Source organism: Perognathus longimembris, unplaced genomic scaffold, assembly GCF_023159225.1.
Source record: "Perognathus longimembris pacificus isolate PPM17 unplaced genomic scaffold, ASM2315922v1 HiC_scaffold_5281, whole genome shotgun sequence".
Lineage (NCBI taxonomy): Eukaryota > Metazoa > Chordata > Mammalia > Rodentia > Heteromyidae > Perognathus > Perognathus longimembris.
The window spans coordinates 65,893-92,537 of record NW_025960691.1 but is presented as its reverse complement, the minus strand read 5'-3'; the positions used below and the strand labels follow the sequence as shown (position 1 = coordinate 92,537).

The window sequence follows — 26,645 nt, the reverse complement described above, 5'->3', positions numbered from 1 at the left end:
GGGCCTGATCGCGTACCCCCCTCGCAGCGGAGGCGAGGTCTGAGGGTACTGGCCCACACCCGGACGGTTGATCCCGCTGGGCCCCGCGCATACCGCCACCCCCAACGGACTCGCGGGAGGGTGCAAACACAACCCAACAACCCAGGGCTCGCTCAGGGAGACGTACTCCACTAAAGTGCCTGTTGAAGTGGACGCACAACGCACAGGAGGGCGGGGCCCCCAGCGACAGCACCTGCTGCCGTAGACACGCCTACACAGGAGGGAGGGAAGACCTACACAGGTCTCCAGATGTGCAAATCACAAAGAAACATAACTCAGTTCATCAAAGGGCAAGCCAACTCGCCAGCTCCAAAAAGCAGCAAGACTGAAGAGGAGATGGAGACTAAAAAAGCAAATGAGGCCATGTTAACAGGAATGATCGAAAGCGTCAGAAATGAAAACAGAAAACAATTCCAGGAGTTTAGAGCAGAAATCTTGAAGGACACCCAGGAAACCAAGAAAGAAGTGGAAGCAAAAATGAATACAATGCAAGCCTTCTTTAAAGAAAATCTCCACATCCTGAGAATTGAAATGCATGAAAAAATAGATTTAAAATATAACTCTTTAAAGGAAGAAATTTCCACGATCAGAGATGATATGACAACCATAAATAGCTCTCTGACATCCATAAACTCCGCAATTGAAACCATAACACAAAGAGTGGACCATATAGAATCCAGAATCTCTCGCCTGGACGATGAAGCAGCCGACAACAACCAGAAAATGACCACACTCCAAGAAAAGGTGAAGCTACAGGGCAGACTAGTCCAGGAACTAATGGACAAAGACAAGAGATATAATCTGCACATAATTGGAATAGAAGAAGGAGCCAAATACCAGAGCAGAAGGCTTAATCATGTTCTCAATAAAGTTATTGCAGAAAACTTCCCCAATCTCACAGGGGACCCCATCCAGGTAACCGAAGCCTATAGGACACCTGGCAGGCCAGACCCCAGGAAAGCCACCCCAAGGCATATAATATTCAAGACTACAGACCTCAAGATTAAAGAGCAAATTCTGAATTCAGCCAAAGCGAAGAAGGAAACTTTCTTCAATGGGAAGAGGATTCGAATAATATCCGACTTATCCACACAAACTTACCAAGCTCGAAGTGAGTGGAAGAACACCATCCAAGTACTTCAGAATAACAATTTGCAAATATCGCTGGATCAAATATCCAGCGAAATTGGAGTTCACATTCGAAGGGAAAACCAGATCTTTCCACACCAAAGAGGAGCTAAAGGAGTATGTGAATAAAAAAACAACCCTACAGCAAATTTTAAGAGGGGAACCCCACCCAACAGAGATCGTAAAAGACACACAGACAGAATCAGAAAGAAACTTCAATAGCCAAAGTCTGGCAGAAAGACCAGCTCACTAAAGACAAGAGAAAAAAAAAAAGAGGAAAAAACAGCCCACCAAGAAAATGGAAGGAGAAAAAACACCCTTATCCTTGATCTCTTTAAATATAAATGTTTTAAACTCCCCGATAAAGAGGAGCAGGCTGGCAGAATGGATTCGCAAACAAAAAGTTGACATCTGCTGTCTACAAGAGACCCACCTTACAGCAAGGGACAACAACAGGCTTCGAATGAAAGGATGGAGCAAGATCTACCAAGCAAAAGCACCCACCAAAACAGCAGGTGTAGCCATTCTGATCTCAGACAAGCTGGACTTCTCATTAAAGTCAACTCAAAAAGACAAAGAAGGACACTGTGTATTAATACAAGGAAAAATCCAGAATTAAGAAATCACGGTGATAAGTGTATACTCACCAAACAAAAGAGACCCTACGTATGTCAAGCAAATTCTCACAGAATTACAGAACAAGATAGACGCAAACACAATCATAGTGGGTGACTTTAATACTCCTCTCTCCCCAAGAGACAGATCCAACACCCAGAGGATTAGTAAGGGCGCTGAGGACCTAAATAACACCATTTCCCAAATGGATCTAACAGACCTATAAAGAACCTTCCACCCTACAGAGACCCAATACACCTTCTTTTCAGCAGCCCATGGATCATATTCCAAAATAGACCACGTCATAGCCCACACAAAGAACCTCAGAAAATACAAAACTATTGACGTCATCCCATGTATTACATCTGATCACAGTGGATTAAAGGTAACCTGCAACAACAAAGGATACCACAGAGCCTATACACACTCTTGGAGGCTAAACCCCACGCTGCTATCCAACACTTGGGCCACAGACCAAATTAAAGATGAAATCAACGAATTCATAAGCCACAATGACAAAGAAAACACATCACAAAGAAATCTATGGGACACAGCTAAGGCAGTACTGAAGGGCAAGATCATTGCACTCAGCACCCACATTAAAAGAATGGAAGCAGAGCAGGTGAATAACCTCACGATGAAACCAAAACAACTGGAGAAACAAGAAATGACAGAATCTAAAACGACTAGGAGGGGAGAGATCACAAAGATTAAAGAATAGATAAATCTGATTGAAAATAGAAAGACCATTCAACAAATAAATAAGAATAAAAGCTGTGTTCTTTGAAAAAAAAAAACAAAATTGACAGACTCCTTGCAAGACTAACAAAAAAAAGAAGAGAGGAGACTCATATACGTAAAATCAGGGACTCCACCGGAAAAATTACAACAAGTACACACAATATTCAAACAATCATAAGGAGCTATTTCCAAAACCTCTACTCAGCAAAAAAACAATAATTTTACAGAAATGGATCAATTCTTAGAGAAGTACAAACTGCCCAAACTGAACCAAGAAGAAATAAATCAACTAAATAAACCAATAACTTACGGTGAGATACAGGAGGTAATCAAGAACCTCCCTACTAAGAAAAGCGCAGGCCCAGATCGATTCACCAATGAATTCTACAAAACCTTTAGTAAGGAGCTAATACCAGTACTCCTCAAACTCTTCCGCGAAATAGAAACAGAGGGAGAAATCCCAAACTCGTTCTAAGAAGCTAATATCATACTCATTCCCAAACCAGGCAAAGACCCAACAAAATAAGAGAACTACAGACCAATATCACTAATGAACACAGACGCAAAGCTCCTCAATATAATATTAGCTAACAGGATCCAGAAACTGATCAAGAAAATCATACATCATGACCAAGTAGGCTTCATCCCTCAGTCACAAGGTTGGTTCAACATCCGTAAATCAATCAACGTAATTCACCACATAAACAGATCTAAAATGAAGAATTACATTGTTATCTCAGTCGATTCCCAAAAAGCCTTTGACAAAATACAACATCCATACCTATTAAAAGCTTTGGAGAGAACAGGAATAGATGGAACATTCCTCAAAACAATAAAAGCCATATACAACAGACCAACTGCTAATATCATATTAAATGGAGAGAAACTTAAATCATTCCCTCTAAACTCAGGAACAAGACAAGGATGCCCACTCTCCCCACTTCTGTTCAACATAGTGCTGGAATCCCTAGACATAGCAATAAGGCAAGAGGAGGACATCAAAGGGATCCACATCGGCAAGGAAGAAATCAAGTTATCCCTATTCGCAGACGACATGATCTTATATCTGAAGGACCCAAAAAACTCAGTACCCAAACTCCTACACCTAATAAACCAATTTGGCAAAGTAGCAGGATACAAAATCAACCCACAAAAGTCAGCAGCTTTTCTGTACGCAAGCAATAGACAAATAGAAAAGGAAATGATGGAAACAATTCCATTTACAGTAGCCAAAAAAAAGAATAAAGTACCTAGGGATCAACTTAACCAAGGACGTGACGGACCTATTCAATGAAAACTACAAAAATCTAATAAGGGAAATCAAAGAAGACACAAGGAAATGGAAAGACCTCCCATGCTCATGGGTAGGCAGAACCAATATAGTGAAAATGGCCATATTGCCCAAATTGTTATACAAATTCAATGCAATACCTATCAAAATCCCAGCCACATTCTTCACTGAAATAGAGAAACCAATCCATAAATTCATATGGAACAGCAAAAAACCTAGAATAGCCAAAGCAATTCTAGGCAAAAAAAAAAAAAGCAGTGCAGGAGGTATCACAATACCAGACTTCAAGCTCTAATACAAGGCCATCATAACAAAAACAGCATGGTATTGGTATAAAAACAGATCAAAAGACCAATGGATTAGAATTGAAGACCCAGAAATAAATCCGGACTCTTACAGCCAACTGATATTCGACAAAGGAGCTAAAGACATACAATGGAATAAACATAGCCTCTTCAACTACTGGTGCTGGAAGAACTGGGCAGCCATATGCAGAAAACTCAAAGTAGACCCAAGCCTATCACCATGCACCAAGATCAGCTCAAAATGGATCAAGGACCTCAACAGCAGACCTGAATCCTTGAAACTACTGAAGGACAGGGCTGGGGATATAGCCTAGTGGCAAGAGTGCCTGCCTCGGATACATGAGGCCCTAGGTTCGATTCCCCAGCACCACATATACAGAAAACGGCCAGAAGCGGCGCTGTGGCTCAAGTGGCAGAGTGCTAGCCTTGAGCGGGAAGAAGCCAGGGACAGTGCTCAGGCCCTGAGTCCAAGGCCCAGGACTGGCCAAAAAAAAAAAACTACTGAAGGACAGAATAGGAAAGACGCTAGAACTTATTGGCACAGGAAGGAACTTCCTGAATAGAGTCCCAGGGGCACAACAAATAGGGGAAAGACTCGACAAATGAGACTACTACAAATTAAAAAGTTTCTGCACAGCTATGGTCATAGCCACCAAAATAGAAAGACAGCCAACGATATGGGAAAGGATATTTACCAGCACAGCAACAGACAAAAGCCTGATATCTGTCATCTACAGAGAACTAAAAAAACTGAGCCCCTCCAAGCCCAATAATCCTATTAGGAAATGGGCAAAAGAGCTAAAGAGAGACTTCACAAGAGAAGATATAAAAATGGCAAAGAAACACATGAGGAAATGCTCAACATCCCTGCTAGTAAAGGAAATGCAAATAAAAACAACCTTGAGATACCACCTCACCCCAGTTAGAATGACCTATACTCTGAACTCAGGAAACAACAAATGCTGGAGGGGCTGTGGGGAAAGAGGAACCCTTCTCCATTGTTGGTGGGAGTGCAAATTAGTACAACCATTTTGGAGAACAGTATGGAGGTTTCTCAAAATCTCAATATAGACCTACGCTATGACCCAGCCATACCACTCCTAGGCATCTATCCTAAACAGCAAAACCCAAGATATCAAAAAGACATTTGTACTTCCATGTTTATCGCGGCACAATTCACAATAGCCAAAATATGGAAACAGCCCAGATGCCCCTCCACAGACGAATGGATCCAAAAAATAAGGTACTTATACACAATGGAATACTACATAGCGATTAGGAATGGTGAAATATTGTTGTTCGCAGGGAAATGTTCAGAATTCGAACAAATAATGTTGAGCGAGACAAGCCTAGAACACAGAAAACAAAGGGGCATGATCTCCCTGATATATGACTGTTAACAAAGGGAGACGGAGAGACAGTAGAGACCAAGTCTGTGAATACTGTATATGTTCTTGATACATTGTATATTGTATATGTCTGCCTGACCTAGACAAGTGATAGAAAAACAGGATGTAAGATATCACAAGAAATGTACACACTGCCCTACTATGTAACTGTACCCTTTTTGCACAACACCTTGTAAAAAAATTTATGTTCAATTAATAAATAAAAAAAACGACTATGAGGCGAGAGATCACAAAGATTAAAGAAGAGACAAATATGATTGAAAATAGAAACACTATTCAACAAATAAAACTAAAAGCTTGTCCTTTGGGAAAATAAAAAAATTGACAGACCCCTTGCAAAACTTACAAAAAAAAAAAAGAAAGAAAAGAAGAGACTCATATCTGTAAGATCAGGGACTCCACCGGAAAAATTAGAACAAATACACAGGATATTCAAACAATCATAAGGAACTATTTCCACACAGATCATTTTAAAAAGTGACTTCAAAATAAGTGCACAATACATGAATTGCAAAGCTCTTTCCTCTTTTTTGATACATACAAGGTTTTCCCATGTGCCTCTGTGAGCATTTCATGAACATCAAGCACATTGAGGAAGGGGGCGGGGTGGTGATGGTGCTTGTGATATTTTCTTTAACAGAACAGCTATTAGTTTGGGGAGGAGAATCCTGTACCTGGCTATCCCCAGGAGATTTGTAATTCACAGGAGGTGACAGGCCACTGATCATCTTTGCCAGCATTATCTAAGCAGGAGTAGGAGGAGCTGTGCACGAGCATATGTAGCCCTTAGGGATGAGTCCAGAAACCTCTGCATTCCAGCTGGTTGATCATCTTGCTCTGGACAGAAGCTCCGGGCAGGCAACATTGAGGTTCGTCGCTGGGCGTGAAGGCCCCGTGGCTGCTGGGTGGTGCTGGCTGTGTGATCTGGAACCCAGGACTTGTGGAGGGTGGCAGTCTAGGAACCGAGCCCAGGGCTGGAGGGTGGGAGTCGGGACATGTCTGGGACATGGTTGGAGAGGGTCCAACCAGATAGATGTGTGCGCACCTGCAGAGGGGTCAGGGCGGGATGATGGTGCCTGTGGGCTCTGAGTGCATCACTGGAAGGAAAGAGGAGCTGGCACGCCAGGGCCTGGCACTGGGGACTCTGTCAAGAGGGGGATTGTGGAAATGGGCGACTCGGGGAAGACATCGAAAGCCCCACAGTGGTTTGGGGAATCACATGGGTAATGCATCAGTGGGGTGGGGTCTCCAGGTCTCACCAGGCTCCCCAGTTAGTCTTAAACACTGAGAGAGCTTTCAGCAATAGAGCCAGACCTCCAGTGTGGAGAACTGAAATGAACAGCAGGGTGCGGTGGGGATACTGTTGTCCTAAAACAGTGGATGCCACAGAGAGGAAACAAACACTAGAGACAACCAGGCCACCACTGTCCATGGGGTTCCAGATAGGATTTCCAGGATTCCAGGCCCCTCACCCCTGCTCCTCTTCCTTTTCCCCCCTCCTCTGTCTCTCTCGCCCTCTCCCTCTCTCTCCCTCTTCCTCTCTCCCTCCACTTCTCTCCTTTTCCCTTTGCCCCATCTCCCCTCTAATTGCTCCTCCCTTCTCCTCTCCCCTCCTCCCTCTCCCTCATTCCTCCTTGGCCCTTTCTCCTCTTTCTCCCTCCTCTTTCTCCTCACGCCCTCCTTCCTCTCTCTTCCTGCTCCCTGTCTCCTCATCTCCTTCCTTTCCCCTCCTCCCTTCTCCTCTGAAGGCCAGGACAGAGCTGGCAGAGGCTGACAGGGAGGAACTCTGTTGCTAGTGACAGGCTTTGCTCTCGGGTCACTTGTGCACAGCTCCAGTCTCATGTGGAAGGAGGCGACTCTAGGGGACGACTCAGGGAGCCAGCCACCTGCATCACTTGTGTCACCTGAGCACAGGACATGCTTCAGGAAGGGGGGACCTTTGGCCCTGGGGGATTGTCTGATCCTTCCCCCAACACATGCGCTCTGCTTTCTCCTCACCTGAAGGCCTTTCCAGCCTGAAGGTGGAAATAAATAACCATGCCCAAACCTGGAGGACTGAAAAGATCATTCCACTGCCTGGAGTCTTTATGCTACCTGCAAATCAATAAACATGTCCGGAACTATCAGAGCTCCAGGTCTAGCCCATGAAGGCTTGTGTGTTGCTCTCAATTAATCTGCACTACATTTAGGCATTGGCCTGCCCTGATCTAGGCTTTGCCCCTCATAGAGCCTACCAAGTGTGCAGTGCTCTCGGACTGCTCTGGGACCTGGGAGTAGACAAACAAAAAAAAACCTCCTCCTCTCTAATCTTTTCCCCTGATTGCTGCCAGGTTCCTCCAGTAGACCACACACACACACACACACACACACACACACACACACACACACACACACACAGTGATAGCACTTGGTAGAAAGAAACATGGGACCGTTAGAGTAACCAGTTCAGCACCTTCCAAAACCTACCATGGGAGATCACACAGCCAATGTGGGGTGCAGGGACAGAATGCAGGCAGAGTGGGAGGCAGTAGGAGATGACTGCTCATTACAACAGCTGCTCCTCCCAGGCTAAACCCCTCTTGCTATTTGTTGGGACCCCCTCACCCTCACTCGTAAAGTTGGAGTGCGGCCCATTGTGCAAACCTTGGGGGTGCGTAGTCACGAGACGCCCCTCCTCCCATCGCACCCTTAAAGAACGACACGGACACGATTGCGGTCATCTCGGGGTGACCTTCTGGAACTCCCACAGGATTTACTCAGTGGAGACAACAGGAAGGGGAGGGACTAACTGCATACTAGCGATAGGCTGATAAACTGCCTATCATAGTGATATCACAGAACTTCCTCTATGGGCGGTCATCATATCCCATAGGACCGCCCCTTGGGCCTGGCCCGGCGCCATTATGAGACATGTGCTCCCTGACGGGAGGTAGGGCTGGATTGCTACCTCTTCCGAGCTTGGACTATGGGCGAAGGTCATTTCTTCTGGAACTATTTCCTGCTGAAAGGGGGAGAAGTGGTCAGGGGCCCCTGTTTTGCCTGGCACCATCCAGTTTGGTTGGCAAAAGTCCTCATCATTACTACGAGAATGGTTATTAGGGCCAGAGGGTGTCATGGCCTCCTCTGGCCAGCTCCTGTAGCTTGAGCAAATCAGAAAGTTCCTAGGGCTGGGACTTCCAGGGTCCAGATCTGCATTGGGCACAGCAGTGTAGAAGGATGATGGCCTTGAACTGCAAGTTCCCAGGTGGTGACCTCAGTGGGGGATGATATTCTGTTAAAAGAGACTTTTGAAAAGGTCAGGCAAAGGGCTGATAAGTTCACAGGGCTAGTTAACATGAATGGCATAGGAGAACATACCCTGGGCATAAGCCAGAAAAGTTCCATACAGAATATAAACCAATTGTGGCAAATTACAAGGAAGGAGGGATAGCTGAAGGAAACATTTAGGGTTAGTGGTCCGGTTTGAAGTAGCCAGTCAAAGATTAAAATAAATATATATACATATATACAACTGGCAGGAAAAGGAGAACGGACAGGTATGGGCATTGGGTAGGTACAACTAGTCCGCTTGATCTCCCGGCTCTGATTAGTTTTGAAAAGGTGAGACAAGGCGACTCCATTTAGGATGTGACATCATTCTCCTCTTACTCCTCTCCATATCCCTGTTTCGTGAACTGGCTGAGTCCCAGGATGCTCCCATCAGCATTCACGGGGTTTGAACTCAGGGCCTCAGCACTGTCCCTGAGTACTTCTATTCGAGGCTAGTGCTCTACCACTTGAGCCACGGTGCTGCTTTCAGCATTTCTCTGGTTTTCTTGAGCCAAGCTTCCAGTCTGGCTCTTTGCTAGCTAATTGGGAGATGGAGTCTTAGAGAGATTTTTCTGCCCGGGCTGGCTTCTAACTGCAATCCGAGAAGTTCTAGCCTTAAAAGCCCTTTTTATATTCAATTAAAGAAACAAGGAGAACAATAGGAACAGAGCCCCCACCTGTAACTGGTCGAGAATTGACCAACAACTGCTTGTCAGAGTTCTGTCATAACACTTAGAGGACAGCAGACTGAATGAGATCTATGTGCCATTAATTTAAATCATACCATTTGATCTTACCGGCAGGCAGAAGAGAGCACAAATGAATAATAACTAGGAGGGCAAAAGGTCAGGAAAATGTAAAGGTCTCAACTTCAGTGGATCTGAAGTGGCTGTGTCTTCCATCCCAAATTAGCAGGCCAGCAGGAGAGATGGGTTGCATCTGGGTAAGTCTGGTGTAGGATCTCAAAGAGTCCTCTTGACATGCTGTCACACCTCCTGCAAGATTCTACACAGACTGTTGAAAGACATTTGGAATCCCCCAGTATTTCCTGGTTGGTTGCTCTGAGTATTCTCTGGCTTTTGGAGGCTGATGCCCTTCTAGTTCAAGTAGGGTAAAAGGATTTTCCTAGTCACAAAATCCACACAGCTAGGACACATTTTTAACCTGCATTCTGTGAAGCAAAACGTTAATTTTGGGTCAGGAAAATTTAGGTTAATAGTCACATTTGTATAAAACGATTCTGATCCCTTGATCTTAAAACTTTATGAGAGCACAGGAGAGAAAAATGGAAAAGTAAAATCATAATCTATACCAAGAAATTACATATTTTACCCACAAATAGACAGGCAGACACACATACATGCAGAAAAATGGCTGTGCACAAGCTTTGAGCGCTCTTAAAATTGTTTTTTGATTGGCCATGTAAGTTTTCTGGAATTTCAGTGGCAAAATGATATTATTTTGCCCACAATTTTAGAATCACGTGATCAGTCCAAAGGAAAGAAAAATAAAAAAACTCCTTTCCTAGGAAACAAAAACTTTCATAGCTTATCTGGCAAGGAAATGAAGAGGCCACATTTTGAAAAACGAGTTTGGAGACAGGACATGAACAGAACACAGACATGTGACACGGCTTAACACAGCAAGACATCTTTAAGCCCCTGCCCAGCCTTGGGGGATTTGGCACACCCATCAACTGGTGTAAGGGCGGGAGGAGGCCACCCCAAACTTATCGCCCACGGCCACCCAGGGGAGCCATTGCCGCTGGGTCGGGTTCCCGTGCGTCCCGAGACCACTGTTCCCAAATCGGACCCGGAACGGGTGGGGGGGGTGTCGCGGCCCAGACGGCAGCACCTGTGCCTTGCGCGCCTCACTACCCCCCTCCCAGACCAGGCACACCACGAACCCTGCAGCATCTCTGCAACAAGGCAAGGGCTGGGCCCGGGGCTCAGAAGAGTGGGGAGGGAGCAGCAGCGCATTGGGCCACCTCCGGGGCTGCCGGCCTGAGTCAGATCGGGTTCCCGCTCACTGCCCCCACCATGTGAACCGTGCCAGCCACAGGCACCGCTGAGGCCGCAGCAGCCACGGCCGCCTCCACTCCCAAGCCTCCCTGACGCGCCGGCCGTGGGACCCAGACCGCCCGCGGGACCCAGACTGCCCACCTCGCTCGCCATAAAGCCACGGCAGGATCCACACGAGATCTCATCCTACCCAGGCAGGGGAAAATCCGCTCCTCTCCCTAGCAGCCCATCCAAAAGGGCAAGCAGCAGATTTATAACTCTCTATAACTTCAGCCTGAGCGTCCCACAAGTCCACTCTAGTTTGCTGTACAAACTTCAGCCTGAAGAACAGTGCCTGTGACCCAGTCCTGGGGGAGGACAGCTGAAGGGGGAGGAGGGAGAAAGCAGAGGGCTGAGTCTGCCAGGCTCACAGGTGGTGGTGACAAGAGCCCATTCTGAGACCCCAGAAGCAACACCCATGTGATTTCCCCTGGATCATGACGCCATGTGGAGAGCCCAGAGGCTGAGATGGAAACCCAACCGCACTGTGCCATGGCTGGCGTTGGGTCTGAGGCTGAACGGGGGATGGCCCAGAGCAGAAAGATGGGAGGGTCTTAGATTACAGACAGGAAACCCAGCCAGTCATGGAGAGCACAGTGCAGAGGGAGCAGGGCTGGAGTTAGGAGAGGACAGGGCCTGGCTGGGCCCACAGACGCCTGGTGTAGAATGGCCCGGGAGACCAGAGGGAACTCCTGGGGTTTCGTTACCGTCCCTGCACCAATTTTCAGGTAGAGCTCAGTCTGTCTTTCTGGTCCCACCAAACACCCCAAGCCACTGCCAGGGGAATAGAGATTTAAGGTGTTTGTGGGATAGGGGGTTGTTGTTGTAGGTTCACATCCTGCAGTGTATGGGACTCATAATTACTTACTTCATTTTCAAGAATCAAGAGTTCTCTGCTTCTCCCGAGCGTCCTGCGTCTTCTCCTGCCCTCCCGCACTTTCTCTAAGCCCGATCCCTTTTGTGTACTCCTGATCCCGCAGATTTCTACTCACTTCTCATTTAGCACCAATAACCATGTCATACTTTCACACCCCTCTTTCCATACCAGATTTCTAGATCAGAACCAAACCCCAAGGGCCTTTGCATTTGCCCAAGGATTTCTCCTAACCCAGCCAGGGATCCCCGCAAGAAGGGACTGTGGGTGGCTGTGGACAGCGTTGCTCCAAAGCCAGACCAAGATGGCTCTCTCATGGTCTCTGATCAATTGCTTGCCTGCAGCTAAGTGGGAGACACCCTTTGACCCCGAGGATACCGTCCAGTCCAAGTTCTACATGAGCAAAGGCCAAACACACGGCTCCTCCTGGGGCTCTGGCCAAAGTAAACCCTCATCCTGGGCCTGGACACAGTTCCTGTGCCCAACGAGTCTGGCTTCATGACAAGGTGAAGCTACAATACCGATCCACTTTAGCATTGAAGAGTCCATTTAGCATGCAAGAAATCTATCCTCAACTCAACTAAATAATCGAATTAAATATGTATTCCACGGTGGCAATATTCAGAGACCTGAAGAACAGAAAACAGTTATTCAAAGAGGGATGGATCTAAACTGAATATTTGTGATGTGTGTGTTTGTGAGTGGGCTGGTAGTGTGTATTCAATTCAGGATCTGGGCACTCTTGCTTAGCTTTTTCACTCACGTTTGGCACTCTACCAGTGTGGCTACAGCTCCTCCTATGGATATTTGCTGGTGAATGCAGACAAGAGTCTCACAGACTTTCTAGCCAGGGTGGCTTCAAACCACAATCTTCAGATCTCAGTCTTTTAAGTATCTAGGCTTACAGATATGAGCCACTGGGACCCAACTGTGGGAGAATTACTTCTCTGACCAGTTGACAACTTACCTTGGCACAGACGTTCTGATGCCTTATTCACAAACTAATAGGCCTATGGGGGAAAATCTCCATTGAAGAAGTCTCCTGTGTTTGTTGGCCAAAGGAAGCCATTTTTGTCATGAGACTCTCCCCTCTCCTGTATAGAGCCTCCCTGGGGAGACTTGTTTCCCCAGCTGCTTTAGCAAAAGATTTTCTCAGTAAATAGGGAAGTCATAGTGAAAGATAATTAGTCTTGAGGAAATAGTAGCTAGGTGATAGCTAGAGTTCTGCTTTGACTGGTTTAATCCTTTATTTACTATCAATAGTCTTTGTAGCAAAGCCCTTTGTAGTAGTGACATCCAACATCTGCAACTTTTGTATTGATATGGATATCATTCTGTATTAATTTTACTCTTGAAGTTGTGAATTGATTTCTAACCCTATATAAACCCTGGCCCTCCTGAAATAAAGTCTGCATTGGTCTACTCGCCTCTGGATTCCCCATTTCCTGACTACGGTTGCAGATACCTGGGTCCAACACCCAACCTCACCTGTCTCTGAAAGTACACTCCACGGTGTTTATCCAAGCTGGAGACTAGCCATCAGTGCATTTCACAGAATGTGCTGTCTGCTTCCTTCCCATCATCTTGCCTCTTAGACATAAGGAAGGCCAGACATAAGGACCACAGCTCACACAGGTAGTGAGTAGCAGCCTCAGGAAACAGACCAAAGCTCTCAGGCCCAAGCTATCACCTCTCTGCTTATCCAGAGGTTCCCAGACCTGACTTTGTGGTTCCTCAGGATTTCCTCCCAGGTTTCTCAGGAGCTGTCATGGAGAAGAGTTTCGTTAGGAGCCCAAAGCAGGCCCAAGGTGAAGTAGGAGGAGACCTGAACGTCAAAGTTACTGAGCTTGAAGCAGCAGAAGGGGCAGGGGAGGAAGGAGGCCAAGGCAAAGGAGGCCCCAAAGATCCACAGAGCCTGAGGACTGCGGCCCCCCAGCAAGCAATGTCTGGACAGCCTGCCTCCCCCCTCTCTAGATTCCCATGTCAGGAGGGGCAGAGCCCTGAGGCCCACCAACCCCAGGGAAGGATACCCTACTGTACCTAAATAACCATGAGAGACATAGCACACACACACATACACACAAACACGCGCACACACACACACAAATGCACACATGCGGGTACACAAAATCAGATGTGTCTGCTTTTCCATTAAAAAATTGTCTTTAAATACTTGTACAAGGGGCTTTCAGTTCCACACAGGTCATTTTAAAAAATAAGTCCACCAATATGTGAATTGCATAGGTCTCCCGTCTTTTTCCATACATACAAGGTTTTCCTATGTGCCTCATGAGCATCTCATGAACAACAGCACATCAAGCAAGGGGTGGGGTGGTGGTGATGCTTGTGATTTTTTCCTTTACAGAACAGATCTTAGGGTGGGGAGGAGATTCCTGTACCTGGCTATCCCCAGGAGATTTGCAATTCAGAAGAAGTAACAAACCACTGATCACCCCAGATAGCATTTCCTAAGCAGGAATAGGAGGCTCCATGAACGAGCATAAATAGCCATTTTCAAGAATCAAGAGTTCCCTGATTCTCCCCAGCGTCCAACACCTTCTGTTGTCCTGCGTTTTCTCGTGCCCCCCCACTTTCTCTAACCCCTATCTCTTTTGTGCACTCCTGATCCCGCAGATTTCTACTCACTTCTCATTTAGCACCAAGAACCATGTCATACTTTCACAGCCCTCTTTCCATACTAGGTTTCTAGTTCTCAACCGAACCCTAAGGACCTTTCCGTTAGCCCAAGTATTTCTCCAAACCCAGCCAGGGCTCCCCACTAGGAGGGACTTTGGTGGCCGTGGACAGCCTGGGGCCAGCATTGCTCTGAAGTTGGACTAAGATAGCTCTCTCATGGTCTCTGATCAATTGCTTTCCTGAAGCCAAGTGTGAGACACCCTTTGGATACTGTCAAGTCCAAGTTCTACTTGAGTGAAGGCCAATGTGTGCAGGTACCCATGGTGAAGTTTGAAGACCTTACCGTATCCTACCTGCGGGACAAGGCTCTGTCCTGCACTGTAGTGTGTCGGGAGCCGAGCTAGCAGCTAAGCTCATCCTGACCTCTGGCTGTGCCGATTTCGCCAGGATGTTGGGTGCCAAACTTGCAGCTAAATTCATTCTCTCCTCTGGCTGTGTTGTTATTGCCAAGACATGCTAGATGCAAGGACATTTGTTCACAGCCACTATCCGGAATTACTTTGCTATGTCCGCACCTTTCTATGTCCGCTGGAGTAGATTCCTATGTTAGTCAACCTTATCCTGTGTTTACTGTAATCAAATGTTGCGAACTTCAAAGCCTCTTTGTGTTCTTGAATTTTAACAACCCTATGCTATTCCCTGGTTCCAAAACTGCATATAAGCTGGGAGTTAAGAATAAACTTGGCTGCAGTCTTGAGTTTCAACCTTACGGCTGCAGACCTCCTGTACCCCCATCTTTTTCTCTTGTCTTTTTTCTCTTGCCTTATTTTTCCTTTTCCTTAATCCTTGCCTCCCTCATTCAGGATTCCCTTTCACTGCCAGCTAGCTCGGCAGTTGTGGCTCCCTAACAGGGACCTGGAAACCTGGGACGATGGCAGAGGACCCCGCTCAAGTAAGGACGTCCGATCACTTGGGAAGGAGAGCGGGGGAGAGAGAGTATCGTCGGGAGTGAGAAATTATGGGACACGGTAACATCCACACGCTATATGCGCAGACCCTCAAAGGCATGCTACATACCCGGGGTGTGAAAATTGGCCAAAGTCAGTTAGAACGTTTCTTTCATTTGTCGAGGAAGCATGCCCCTGGTTCCCGGAGGAAGGAACCATTAACTTAGAAACTTGGCAGAAAATTGGAAAAAAGGTTCAGGAACATTATGATGCAAATGGCCCTGAGAAAACCCCAGTGGATCTTTTACTTTCAGGAATCTGGTCCGAAATTGTTTGGATCCTAGACATGAACGGGTTAGATTCGATCAGTTGATCAGAGAAACTGAACAGGGGCCTGATGAGCATCACCAGCCCCCGGAGCTTATGCAGCTGCCAGGGAAGAGCTGAGAAAATTAGTACGATCTGAACCCACTGGGCTGGATATTAAGGAAGACTCAGATGGCTCAGACTCTGAGGAGAAATTATGCAATGGGCCTACTAAAGATAGATTGACCCATGTTGAGAAAATGTTGGAATCAGTTATAACCCTGTTGTTGCAGCTTCATCCGGGACAACAAACTCCTGTAAAGTTAGAGACTTGTGGGCCCCCGCCCACAATCTTGGCAGACTTTGATCCTTTCCCACCACCCCCACCACCTCATCGCCAGTACCATCTCAGCCTGCGCTGTTAAAGGCGTCTGGCCCTCCTAGTGGTGAACTCCTTTTTGGGACAAGTCCTAATCCTTCCCCTAAGCGTAGCACCCTGCAACTCTCCCTGGCGCAGGCTGCTCAAAGAGGGGAGGACATTTCTGGTTTTCATTTATTCCCTGTGAGGAGGAATGAGGATAACGAAAGAGTTCATCAGCCTTTGCCATTTAAACAAATAAGAGATCTAAAGAATGCTTGTACTCAATACGGCCCTACAGTGCCATTTACTCAAGTCATTCTTGATACCTTGGCTGCTAAAATTTTATTTCCAAATGATTGGAAACAGTTAGCTAAGGCTTGTCTTAGTGGAGGGTATTACTTATTGTGGAAGTCTGAATTTGTGGAACAGTGTCAGGCCACCGCAGATGCCAACAGGACAAATAATGTGCCTGCTTCATTTGCGGAGCTCGCTGGGGAGGGTGCTTATGCTGACACCCAGACCCAGTTAGATTACACCCCGGACGTTTATGGTCAGATAAGTGTTGCCACTAAACGTGCCTGGAGTAGACTCCCTAACTCTAGTAAGACTGAAGACCTTTCCAAAATTAGACAGGGACCAGATGAACCTTATCAAGATTTTGTCTCTGGATTATTGGAGGCAACAGGTCATCTGATCCAAAATGAGGATGCCGGCAAGGTTCTTGTATAACAATTGGCATATGAAAATGCTAATGCAGCTTGCCAAGCAGCCATCAGGCCTTTTAAGAGAAAGGCAGGAATAACTGACTGTCGGGATCTGAACAATCCCTTTCTCCCCGATCTCCCAAGGAGAATGGTGAATCCCAAAATCTATGAAAGAGCACTCGGCCTTGCCTTCCGCCGGCAGAAGGCCAAAGGCGTACTCTCATGGACTTGCGCTACATTGAGGAAAGGTTGCTGAAGCCTCCCCTCCCCCCAGTCCCCTCAAATGTTACCGGGGGCAGAAAGAAGGCATCAGGGACATGCAGCGGTGGTGGGATGCATCTCAAAAACTTTAATAGGGAAAGGCCCTTATATAGAGGCAATGGCGGGAAAGAAAGGGGGCTGGCCAAAGGTCCAGTCATAGGCTAAGGACCATGTCCATCAAGTGATATCACAAAACTTCCTCTGTGGCGGGACAACCCCATCATGGTGGCACACACGTTTTTGCCTCCCAGGGGCACAGGCTTTCTTTTCCGGTTGAGACCAGAAGGTGGGAGGGACTTCCTCCCACACTACCCCAGAGCTGGCGGGGAAGGGCAGCGTCTTGGGAGCTCTGTGCCCTTCCCCCTTCATGGCCGAAACTGAATCCCCAACATCTCCCCCCTTTTGATTTTTCAATGAGCAGGGGATGCTGTAAACACATGGGCTCTGTGGGCATAGGGCAAATGCTGACATAAGATCTGTGGGGCCCCTTCCACAAAACTGGGGTGAGGGGTAGGTAAGGGTCCATCCGTCTGGCTTTGTCCAGGAGTCGGAATCCTCAGCTGGTTTCTGCCAAGTGCAGGAAGATGCAAACATCAGCCCTCTTTTGTTGGTGAGGTAGAAGCTGAAACTGGCATTCCTGGCAGTTCACAGTAGCTGATCACTCAAACATAAGTGACTAGTAACATTCTTTTATATAAACATTGAAGCCAAGGTGCTAAACCTTTGTGTTTACTTTTTTAAACATTTCTATCATAAAACATTGGGGTTGAGTGTCAATACCCTCAGCTCCTATTTTCTTTCCACCGAGACTCCCCAAGTCTAGCAGCAGGGGGAGAGGAAAGGAAGAAGCATGGTGCAAAATTCCTTTAGTTTCTTTGTGTGACGCTGTAGGCAGTATTGCCACGGCAAAACATTGAGCCATGAGACGCTCAAGAAGGAATCTAGAAAGCAAACAAGGAAAGGAAGCTTGGTTGCCTCCTACCGTATGCACTCCTACTTTCCATATTTCCATGGGAGAGCAGAAGTCCAACATGGTCCTCCTTTTCCTGGAGAGAACAAGAAAACATTTCTCCAGAGCGGGTGCTCTGGGTTTAATTTTCCAATCTGGAAAAACACATATACAGTACTCCATCCCACACTGATTCGGGATGATTTAAAATTTCTTGATAATTAACATAAGCATAACCATCCTTAATTAATCCTGACTATCCTTAATTAATCCTGGGGAATACCCCCCCCTTTGTTTTTTAAAATTATGACACCGGCGGCCACCAGGCAGGGAGTATGGGTGGAGGGCTCTTCTTCTGTAGCTACTTCCTGCTGTCAAGAGGCGATGTAAATCAAGGGCCCCTGGTCAGCCTGGCACCATCCAGTGTGGCTGGCAAAAGTTCCCATCATTACCATGAGGATGGTCACTGGGGCCAGAGAGCGCTATGGTTTCCTCTAGCCCCTCCTGCATCTTGGGCATACCCAGAAGTTTTCAAGGCTGGTGCCTCCAGGGTTCAGGTCTGTGTTAGGGTGACGGCTATGAACGGCAAATTCCCAATTGGTGATCTCAGCAAGAGATGTTATTCTGTCAAAAGACACTTTTGAAAAGGTCAGGCAAAGTATTGACAAGTTCTCAGAGCTGGTTGGCATGAATGGCATAGAACACACCCTGGGCATAAGCCAGGAATTGTTCCTTTTGGAGCATAAACCCAATTGTAAAGTGAACAGGTAAGGAGAAATGACTGAAAGAAGTGTTCAATGATAGAAAACCGGTTTGGCATAGCCAGTCAGTGGCAAAAAAATAAATATATATATACACCTATATACAACTGGCAGAAAAGAAGAAAATGGACAGGAATTATCTCTCTCGATTTCCCGGCTCTGATCCTTTTTGAAAGGGTGAAACAAGGCAGCTCCCTTTAGGATAATATGGCACCATTCTCCTCTCACTCCACTCCACCTTTCCATCTCCTGGACTGGCTAAGTCCCAGGAATTTCAACGTTTGTGGCTGGAATTGCATTTTCCCATCTGCGTTTGAACTCGGGGCCTGAGCACTGTCCCTGAGCACTTTTGTTCAAGGCTAGTGTTCTACCACTTGAGTCACGGTGCTGCTTCAGCCTTTTGCTCGTTCTCTGTGGTTGAGCTCTCAATCTGGCTCCTTGCTGTTTAACTGGGAGGTGGGATTTTAGAGAGATTTTTCTTTCGCCCGGGCTGGCTTTGAACTTTATCCAGGGAGTCTTAGTCATACATGCCCTTTTTTGTCTCCAATTGAGCAACAAGGAAAAAACAACAGAGATAATCCATTTGTAACTCGTTGAGAACTGACCAAAAACTGCTTGTTAAGGTTTTGCTATAACACTTAGAGAACATGAGATTTATATGCCATCAACTTGAATCACGCCATTTAATCCCACTGGCAAGTGAAAGAGAACACAGATAAATGACAACCAAGGGCAAAGGGTTAAAGCAGTGTGGAATCCTCAGTCCCGGCAGTGGCTGTGTCCCTCATCCCAATTTGGCAAGTTCCATGCCATGCGATGGAGAAATCTAGGCAAGGCTGCAGTGGCATCTCTGGATAGACTGTCACATCTCGCTCTGGGTTGCCTGCAAAATTTCTATATAGATTGGTTAGGGTGTTTAAAAATTTTTTTCCAGCATTTCTGGCTCTGGTATATTGATGCCCTTCTGGTTTAAGCAGGGTGAAAAGACTTTCTTAATCACAAAATTTACCTGGCTAGCTCTGTGGCCACTAACATAACTATGGTGATTTAACCTGGAGTAACTGTTAGGATGGGACTATTCACATCCTCACAAGGCTCATAAATCATTCGAGCAGCTTCCAATGCGAGAGAGAGCAAAGGATCGTTAGTAGTGAAACCAGGCAGTTTGGGAACAGACTGTGGTGGCAGCTTCCTGTACCCACGGGCTGCCACCATCCATGCGTCTAGCACATCTGTCCACCTGTATCCTATAAAGCAATATATTAATCCTGGGTCAGGAAAGTTGAGGTTAATAGTCACATTTGTATGAGGCAATCCCAATTCCTTGATCTTGAGAGTTTATGAGAACACAGGAGAGAAAAATGGGAAGGTAAAATCTTAATTTATGCCAAAGAGTTGTTAAGACTAGATGCACACTTAACTTTTAACACACTGAATATAAAATAACACACCGGTTTTATACCATTGTACTTTTACCACATGTTTCATATTTGAACCTTATGGAATTTTTAATAGACAGCTTGGTTTGCATCGAACATTGGGCTGAAAACCTATTGTTATGATTTTAAATCTTACCAACAAGCACACACACACGCACACACACACACACACACACACACACACACACACAAATACCTGAGTGCTCTTAAAATTGCTTTGATTGGCCATTTAAATTTTCTGGAATTCCAGCGGCAAATGGTATTAATTTGCCCATAATAGAACCACGTGGTTGAATAAAAAAACAAAAAGGAAACCTCTGTTAATTACACACTCCCAACATGACAATTTTTAAATCACCTACAGTGGACAAACAAACCCTTTTATCCATCTAGAAAAACTCCAATTGATTTTGTATCTTTGAACTGGTAAACATGGAAGTTAAATCAAATTACCTATTGCCATATCAAAACTTTGTTTTTCCCTTTAATATTTTGTTTTGGTTCCCAATTTGAAGCTTTCCCTGGCTTTAACCCCACCTGCAGCCATAAGTTCGACACAGAGAGAAAACATGTAGGCAAGCAGGAAGGGTGCTATCCCCTCCCATCAGTTATCACAATCGCTGGAGGCTTGTTAAGTCCAAGTCCCACCCAGCCCAGGGGAGTCTGGCACGCCCCTCACCTGGGGGGAATGGGTGGGATCCCGCCTTCAAGATGGAGGACTCCATTGTGCTGTGTTAAGTCAGAGAAATCAGGATTCAACCAACTCACCCGAATTTCTGAGCTTAACGACCATCAACTCTTGTTCCCTTAGAGGTGGTGGGGGGGAGGAAGGCAGGCACAAAGCAGTTTCCACCCAAAACCACGGTCACGGGGCTGCAGCAGGTCCAGCCACTCGGGGCTGCTGCCGCCCGTGCACCCCAACAGGGGCGCCGGCCCATGGCCCCGCAGAACCTAAACTGCACTCAGCGCCCAGCCCGCAACATGACTTCCCAGAGCTGCTACCCAGGGGCGAAGCCCCACTCAAAGCTGCCCACTGTGTCCCTTGACCAGCTAGGGAAAACTTAACATTAACCCCTTTAACATTAACTCCTCTTTTTTTTGTTTGGTTTTAACTCCATTTGCAGGCTGGGGCCGCAGGCGGGCTGCTGGCTCCGCCCAGCCGCTGTAAGCACCTCAGCCTGGCCAAAAGGCAGCTCTCTCCCGAAAGCTTTGCCGCCGCCATGCCACGGCTTCCCATGTGGCAGAACCACGCTTCCGCACTAGAGGCCCGGTGCCGCCCGAGGCCACGCGGGCCCCAGCGCCCACAGCTCACAAACCCAGGGCCACGTGGAGCCCAGACTGTACTCCGCGCTCAGCCCGCCACATGACTCCCGCCAGCGCTGCCCGCAGCTGGCGAGAACGCCAAACCGCTCCGGTGCTCGGCCGCCCGCTGTGGGGCCAAGCCGTCTGGCCCGGGGCACGCAGAGCAGGACCGACCCCGCTGCTCCACTGACATGTTTCCACGGGAGGCGCACCCCGCTCCATCCCCAGCCTGCACCAAATCGCTACGGCAGGGCAATTCTCTCTGGCGCTGCGTCCCGCGAGCCCGTGCCTGGCCTGTCTTGTCTCCATGCTTCTGCCCCATCTGGATGGGCAGGACCCTCCTCTAAAAACCTACTTAGCACAATCTGTGGGGATATTATACCCCGAAATTCCCGGCCATGTGATCCACCCCGCAATCGGGAGCCAGATGTCGGGATCTGAACGATCCCTTTCTCCCCGATCTACCGGGGAGAATGATGAACCCCAAAATCTATGAAAGAGCACTAGGCCTTGCCTTCCGCCAGCAGAAGGCCAAAGGCGACTCTCATGGACTTGCGCTAAGTTGAGGAAAGGTTGCTGAAGCCTCCCCTCCCCCCAGTCCCCTCACATGTTACTGGGGGCAGAAAGAAGGCATCAGGGACACGCTGCGGTGGTGGGATGCATCTCAAAAACTTTAATAGGGAAAGGCCCTTATATAGAGGCAATGGCGGGAAAGAAAGGGGGCTGGCCAAAGGTCCAGTCATAGGCTAAGGACCATGTCCATCAAGTGATATCACAAAACTTCCTTTGTGGGCGGGACAACCCCATCATGGTGGCACGTACGTGTTCGCCTCCCAGGGGCACAGGCTTTCTTTTCCGGTTGAGACCAGAAGGTGGGAGGGACTTCCTCCCACACTACCCCAGAGCTGGTGGGGAAGGGCAGCGTCTTGGGAGCTCTGTGCCCTTCCCCCTTCATGGCTGAAACTGAATCCCCAACAACTGACTATCTTCGGCTTTGTGCAAACATTGGTCCAGCCTATATGCAGGGCCTCACGCTGGCTGCAGCGCTCCAAGGGCAGACTGTAATTCAGTTCTTACGCACCCCCTGTACAGGGGGGAAAGGAGGGGGACATCTGCGCACTGCTGATCCTCCCGGCAGCTGTTTTTCCTGCGGACAAATGGGTCACTTAATAGCTCACTGCCCTAATCAGAAAATGAGAGCTATGCCTGGAACTTGTCCTCGTTGTAGAAAGGGGAAGCATTGGGCTAAGAATTGCAGATCTACTTTCAATGACTCTGGCCGCCCGATTTCGGGAAACTGGCAGAGGGGCCACCCCTGGCCCCACAGAAAAATTTTGGGGCGGCTCCTTCCTTCCTCCAACCTCAGGCCTATCCCCCAACAACCCACAACTACAATCAGTTTCCAGTCTCCTCCGAGCAACGCCAGGGAGTGCAGGACTCGACCTCTGTTCCTTCACCAGCACAGTACTGACTCCAGAAATGGGAGTCCAGGCCCTCCCTACAGGTCTCATTGGCTCTCTTCCAAGGGAATCTGTTGGCTTACTGTTAGGCTGCAGCAGCTCTGCACTGAAGGGCCTGCATATTATTCCAGGAGTGATAGATCAGGACTATACTGGAGAACTAAAAATCATGGCTTCAGCGCGTGATAGTGTTAGCTCTATCCCTGCAGGACAAAGAATTTCCCAGCTCATCCTTGTTCCTTTAATTTCAGTTGGTGCCTCAGCCACTACGAACCCTAGGGGAGAAAGGACTTTTGGGTCTTCAGGCATATTTTGGGTTCAAAACATAAAACGGGAACGGCCTGAGCTTACAATTAATATACAAGAAAAGCCCTTTTGAGGTCTATTAGATACAGGGGCAGATGTGTCTGTGATAGCCTGCCAGGCTCGGGTCGCCTCCCCTGGTGCGGGGATCCAGGCTCTGCTCTGCTCTAACAGCTCCCTTTCTCACCCTCTCCCCTGGTCACCCGACCCGCAGGTGAGGCCAGAGTGGAGTGGGGGGCTCAGGAAAGACCTCAGGTGCACGGGGCCGTACAAGATCGCTTTACGCCACTCCTTACTCGTGAAGAAAGCCAGGCGTGCGGGGATCTCAGAGACACTTCAAGAACAAATCTGATTTAATAAGGGAGGGGCTAGAGCTGATATAGTAGAAGGTGACGAGAGAAGGGGTCATCGACCAGAGAGCTGGCTATAGGCTGGCGAGCTTGTCATAGGACCCCCTCATGAGCTAATGCCACTTGGATAGTGCCAGGCCAGGGGCGAAAACCCGTGAGACTGGGGTGCACATGGGCTGGCGAGAAAGGTGGAGGCTGTTCGCAAAGGCAGTTCTTCTGGTTCCGGACCCAGAGAATTGTGGCCTGCTTCCGCATTTCCCAGGGCTGAGGGAGGGGCGGCGTCCTGGGCGCGCTCTCCATTGCCCTTCCCCCTCAAGGCCAAAGGGAGTGCCTAGCTGCTACCAGCATGCAGAGCCTTGTCCCATGCCACGTGGCAGAGCGCCCTCTAGTGGCTGGAGCAGGCGCGCTGCCCCTGGCCAGCACTGCAATGGCAGCTTCAAGGTGGAAGCTGCTGACAGAAAAATACCTGGATCTGCCACTGCTCCTCCTTGCAGCAGTGAATTTTAGGGGCGGGGCAGTTTCTGGGCTCAGACAGAGAAGACCTGGGTCAGGGCGCCTCACCTTCGCCCATGTGGCTCTGAGAGAATCCCTTCTGCCTGTGCATATCAGACTGCACAAGCAGCCAGCTGGTGGAGGGAGGAAGAGCAAGGAGACAGGCCAGTGGGTGACACCTGGCACAGGGGTGTCCCCTGGGGGTCCTCGGGCCAGCTGCCTCCTCCTGCACCCCTGGCTGTCATCAGTAACACTCTTGCGTCCCCACAGGTGGTGCACCGCGCTCTGCTTGATGTGGCAGAGAAAGGCACTGAAACCGCGGCCGCCACCGGAGTGAAAGCCGTACCTTGGTGTGGAAGGCTGAACCCAACAATTCTATGATTCGACAGGCCTTTTCTGATGAAATCTACGACACAAACAGTGACACCATTCTCTTTCTAGCCAAAGTGGCCAACCCCAGTCAGTCACACAGCTCCTAACTGAGCTGTGGGCTTTCACTGAGGAACAGGGTTACACATCCAACACGCAGGCCTGTGAGTGCAGCCCACGCTGCATGAGCCCAGTGGCCAGGGTCACATTGGGGAGGTGGCAGTGACTCTGTGACAACCACATGGCTGTACCTGGGGCTCTGGCCACAGTAAACCCTCACCCTGGGCCTGGACACAGTTCCTGTGCCCTCTATCCTGACCCCCTTGTTCTCTGTGTCTGTCTGCCTCTCCCACAAAGCCACCCCACCACCACCACGGGAGCAGCTCAGTCCCAACCCAAGCTCTGGTCCTTTCTGCCTTCAGATTGAACAGCCTGGTCGGGTCCACATGAGCACAAAGTCAAATCCACCTGCATATCAGGACCAGCAGTGACACCGGAATCTGATGCTCTAAACCCCTTCCGAACTCTGGGGCAACCTGGTGCCTTGATGTGAGTTCAGTCTTTCCCCTCCAGTTCCCCAGGTTTTGTCACCCATGTCCTCCTGCTGGGGCTCTAGAACCCCTGGATCTCTCATTCCTGCGGCTGCTGAGGACCAGATTTCAGGACACCCCCTTTAGTCCACCACTCCACCCCAGCTCCTCCTGCTGGTTGCCAGTGGCTATTTCTGGGTTCATAGAAGGACTGCACCTGAGTAATGCCCTTTGACCTCGGCACTGGGACACACAGGGGAGCCTAGGAGCAATGAGCACACATCTGGGCGTTGACAGGTGTGGCCTCCATACAAAACAGTGGTCCTCATCTCTCATCATGCAGTAGTACTAGAAATCCTCCTCCAGCCAACTGGAGATGACTCATTGAGACGCTGTGATGGGCTCTGACCTAGAAGTTATTACTAATCCACTCACAGCTGAGGAAATGGCAGCACAGAGACACCTGCACTATCCCCAAGGCCATGTAGTTAGTCGTTATAACAGTTGGAGTTATCACAACCTGAGGGAGAATGGTGGAGCAATATGGAAACAATGGGGTTCTGTTCCTGAAGACTGAGGGGTAGCAGTGTTACTTAAGTTTTGGAGGCCAGCAAAAAGAGAAAGAGACACATGAGCTGTCCTGGTGGGTGTCTTCTTTTTCTGTTGAATTCCACCCTGCCCCCAGCCTGTGGCAGAGTGTCCCCACATTCAGGTTGCCCCCCCCCAACTCCTCTCTGGAAACACCATCACAGACAAACTCAAAACTGTGCTTTTCTTTTTCTTCCTCAATGCAACCAAGCTGACTGCCAAATAAAAGATCACGGAATTTAAACATGCAGAAGGTCGAGCTGGTTCTATGTGTTCGTCAGGATGTGCTCCAAGCTGATACGAGCTCACACAGGGTGCTGGATATTACAATGTTTTCCATGCCTACTGGACATGGCTCTAGTGCCTAGTGGGCATGGTTCCAATGCCTAGTGGGCATTTCTCTAGAGCCTAGTTGGCCTGCCATTAATCCCCACACGAGGGGCTCAGTAAAGCCCATCTTCTGAGTTATACGGAGGAGATGAGTTGTTGGTGCTGAGTCCCCCTGGCTTGGAGGACACACTCCATTCTTCCTTTTGGGGGGTGCTCAGGGCTGCCCAGGCTGAGGGCTTTTGTGTTGCCCAGGTGGCCACAATGATTCCCCCACAGATGTGAAGCCTCTCCTCGTTCAGGTTATCCAGCCCTGCACTCCCCCAAGGACCTCCGGCTATGGCTTCAGGTTTGGGGCCATTCCAACCTCTTCCTGTGAATCAAAATTTTCCAGTGTCCTGGGCCTCGGAGATGACTACAGTCTCTCAATGTCGCATTGCTCTTATCCCCACTCAAAGAACTTGCTCTCCTGGGTGTCTCCTCTGTGTCTCTTGTCCAGCCATGCCCTGGAACTCCCACCCCAACCCTGGAAAAGGATCTCCCTCAATCCACTGTGAGCTCAGACACAGTGACCAGAGCAGGTGGGACCCCTGTGGTCATCTGACCTTCTGTCTTCTGTCCCTTGAGCCCCACCTTCCTGCCGCTAGGAGCCTCTGGCCAGCCAGTCCGTTCTCCAGCCCTCAAGAAGTTCCCAACAGGAGTGGGATTTGTGGCCCAGTTGGTGGAGTGCTAGCCAGGGAGTGAAAGCGTCAGATACCAAGTTTGTGTCCAGGTCTCACACCTGAAAC

The 26,645-nt window shown here is 48.4% G+C and overlaps 1 protein-coding gene across 1 annotated transcript in view; it reads left to right on the top strand.

Moving 5' to 3' along the window:
- The window catches only part of LOC125345073 (alpha-1-antichymotrypsin-like), a 33,516-nt gene extending 7,280 nt beyond the window's left edge, over positions 1 to 26,236 (top strand). The window contains exons 2-7 of the mRNA XM_048337317.1: positions 12,116 to 12,214; positions 13,523 to 13,710; positions 14,654 to 14,788; positions 24,314 to 24,385; positions 24,433 to 24,502; positions 26,160 to 26,236. Of these exons, the coding sequence (XP_048193274.1) occupies positions 12,116 to 12,214; positions 13,523 to 13,710; positions 14,654 to 14,788; positions 24,314 to 24,385; positions 24,433 to 24,502; positions 26,160 to 26,236 (641 nt within the window). The remainder of the gene's footprint in view (positions 1 to 12,115; positions 12,215 to 13,522; positions 13,711 to 14,653; positions 14,789 to 24,313; positions 24,386 to 24,432; positions 24,503 to 26,159) is intronic.
- The last annotated feature ends 409 nt before the right edge of the window (positions 26,237 to 26,645 follow it).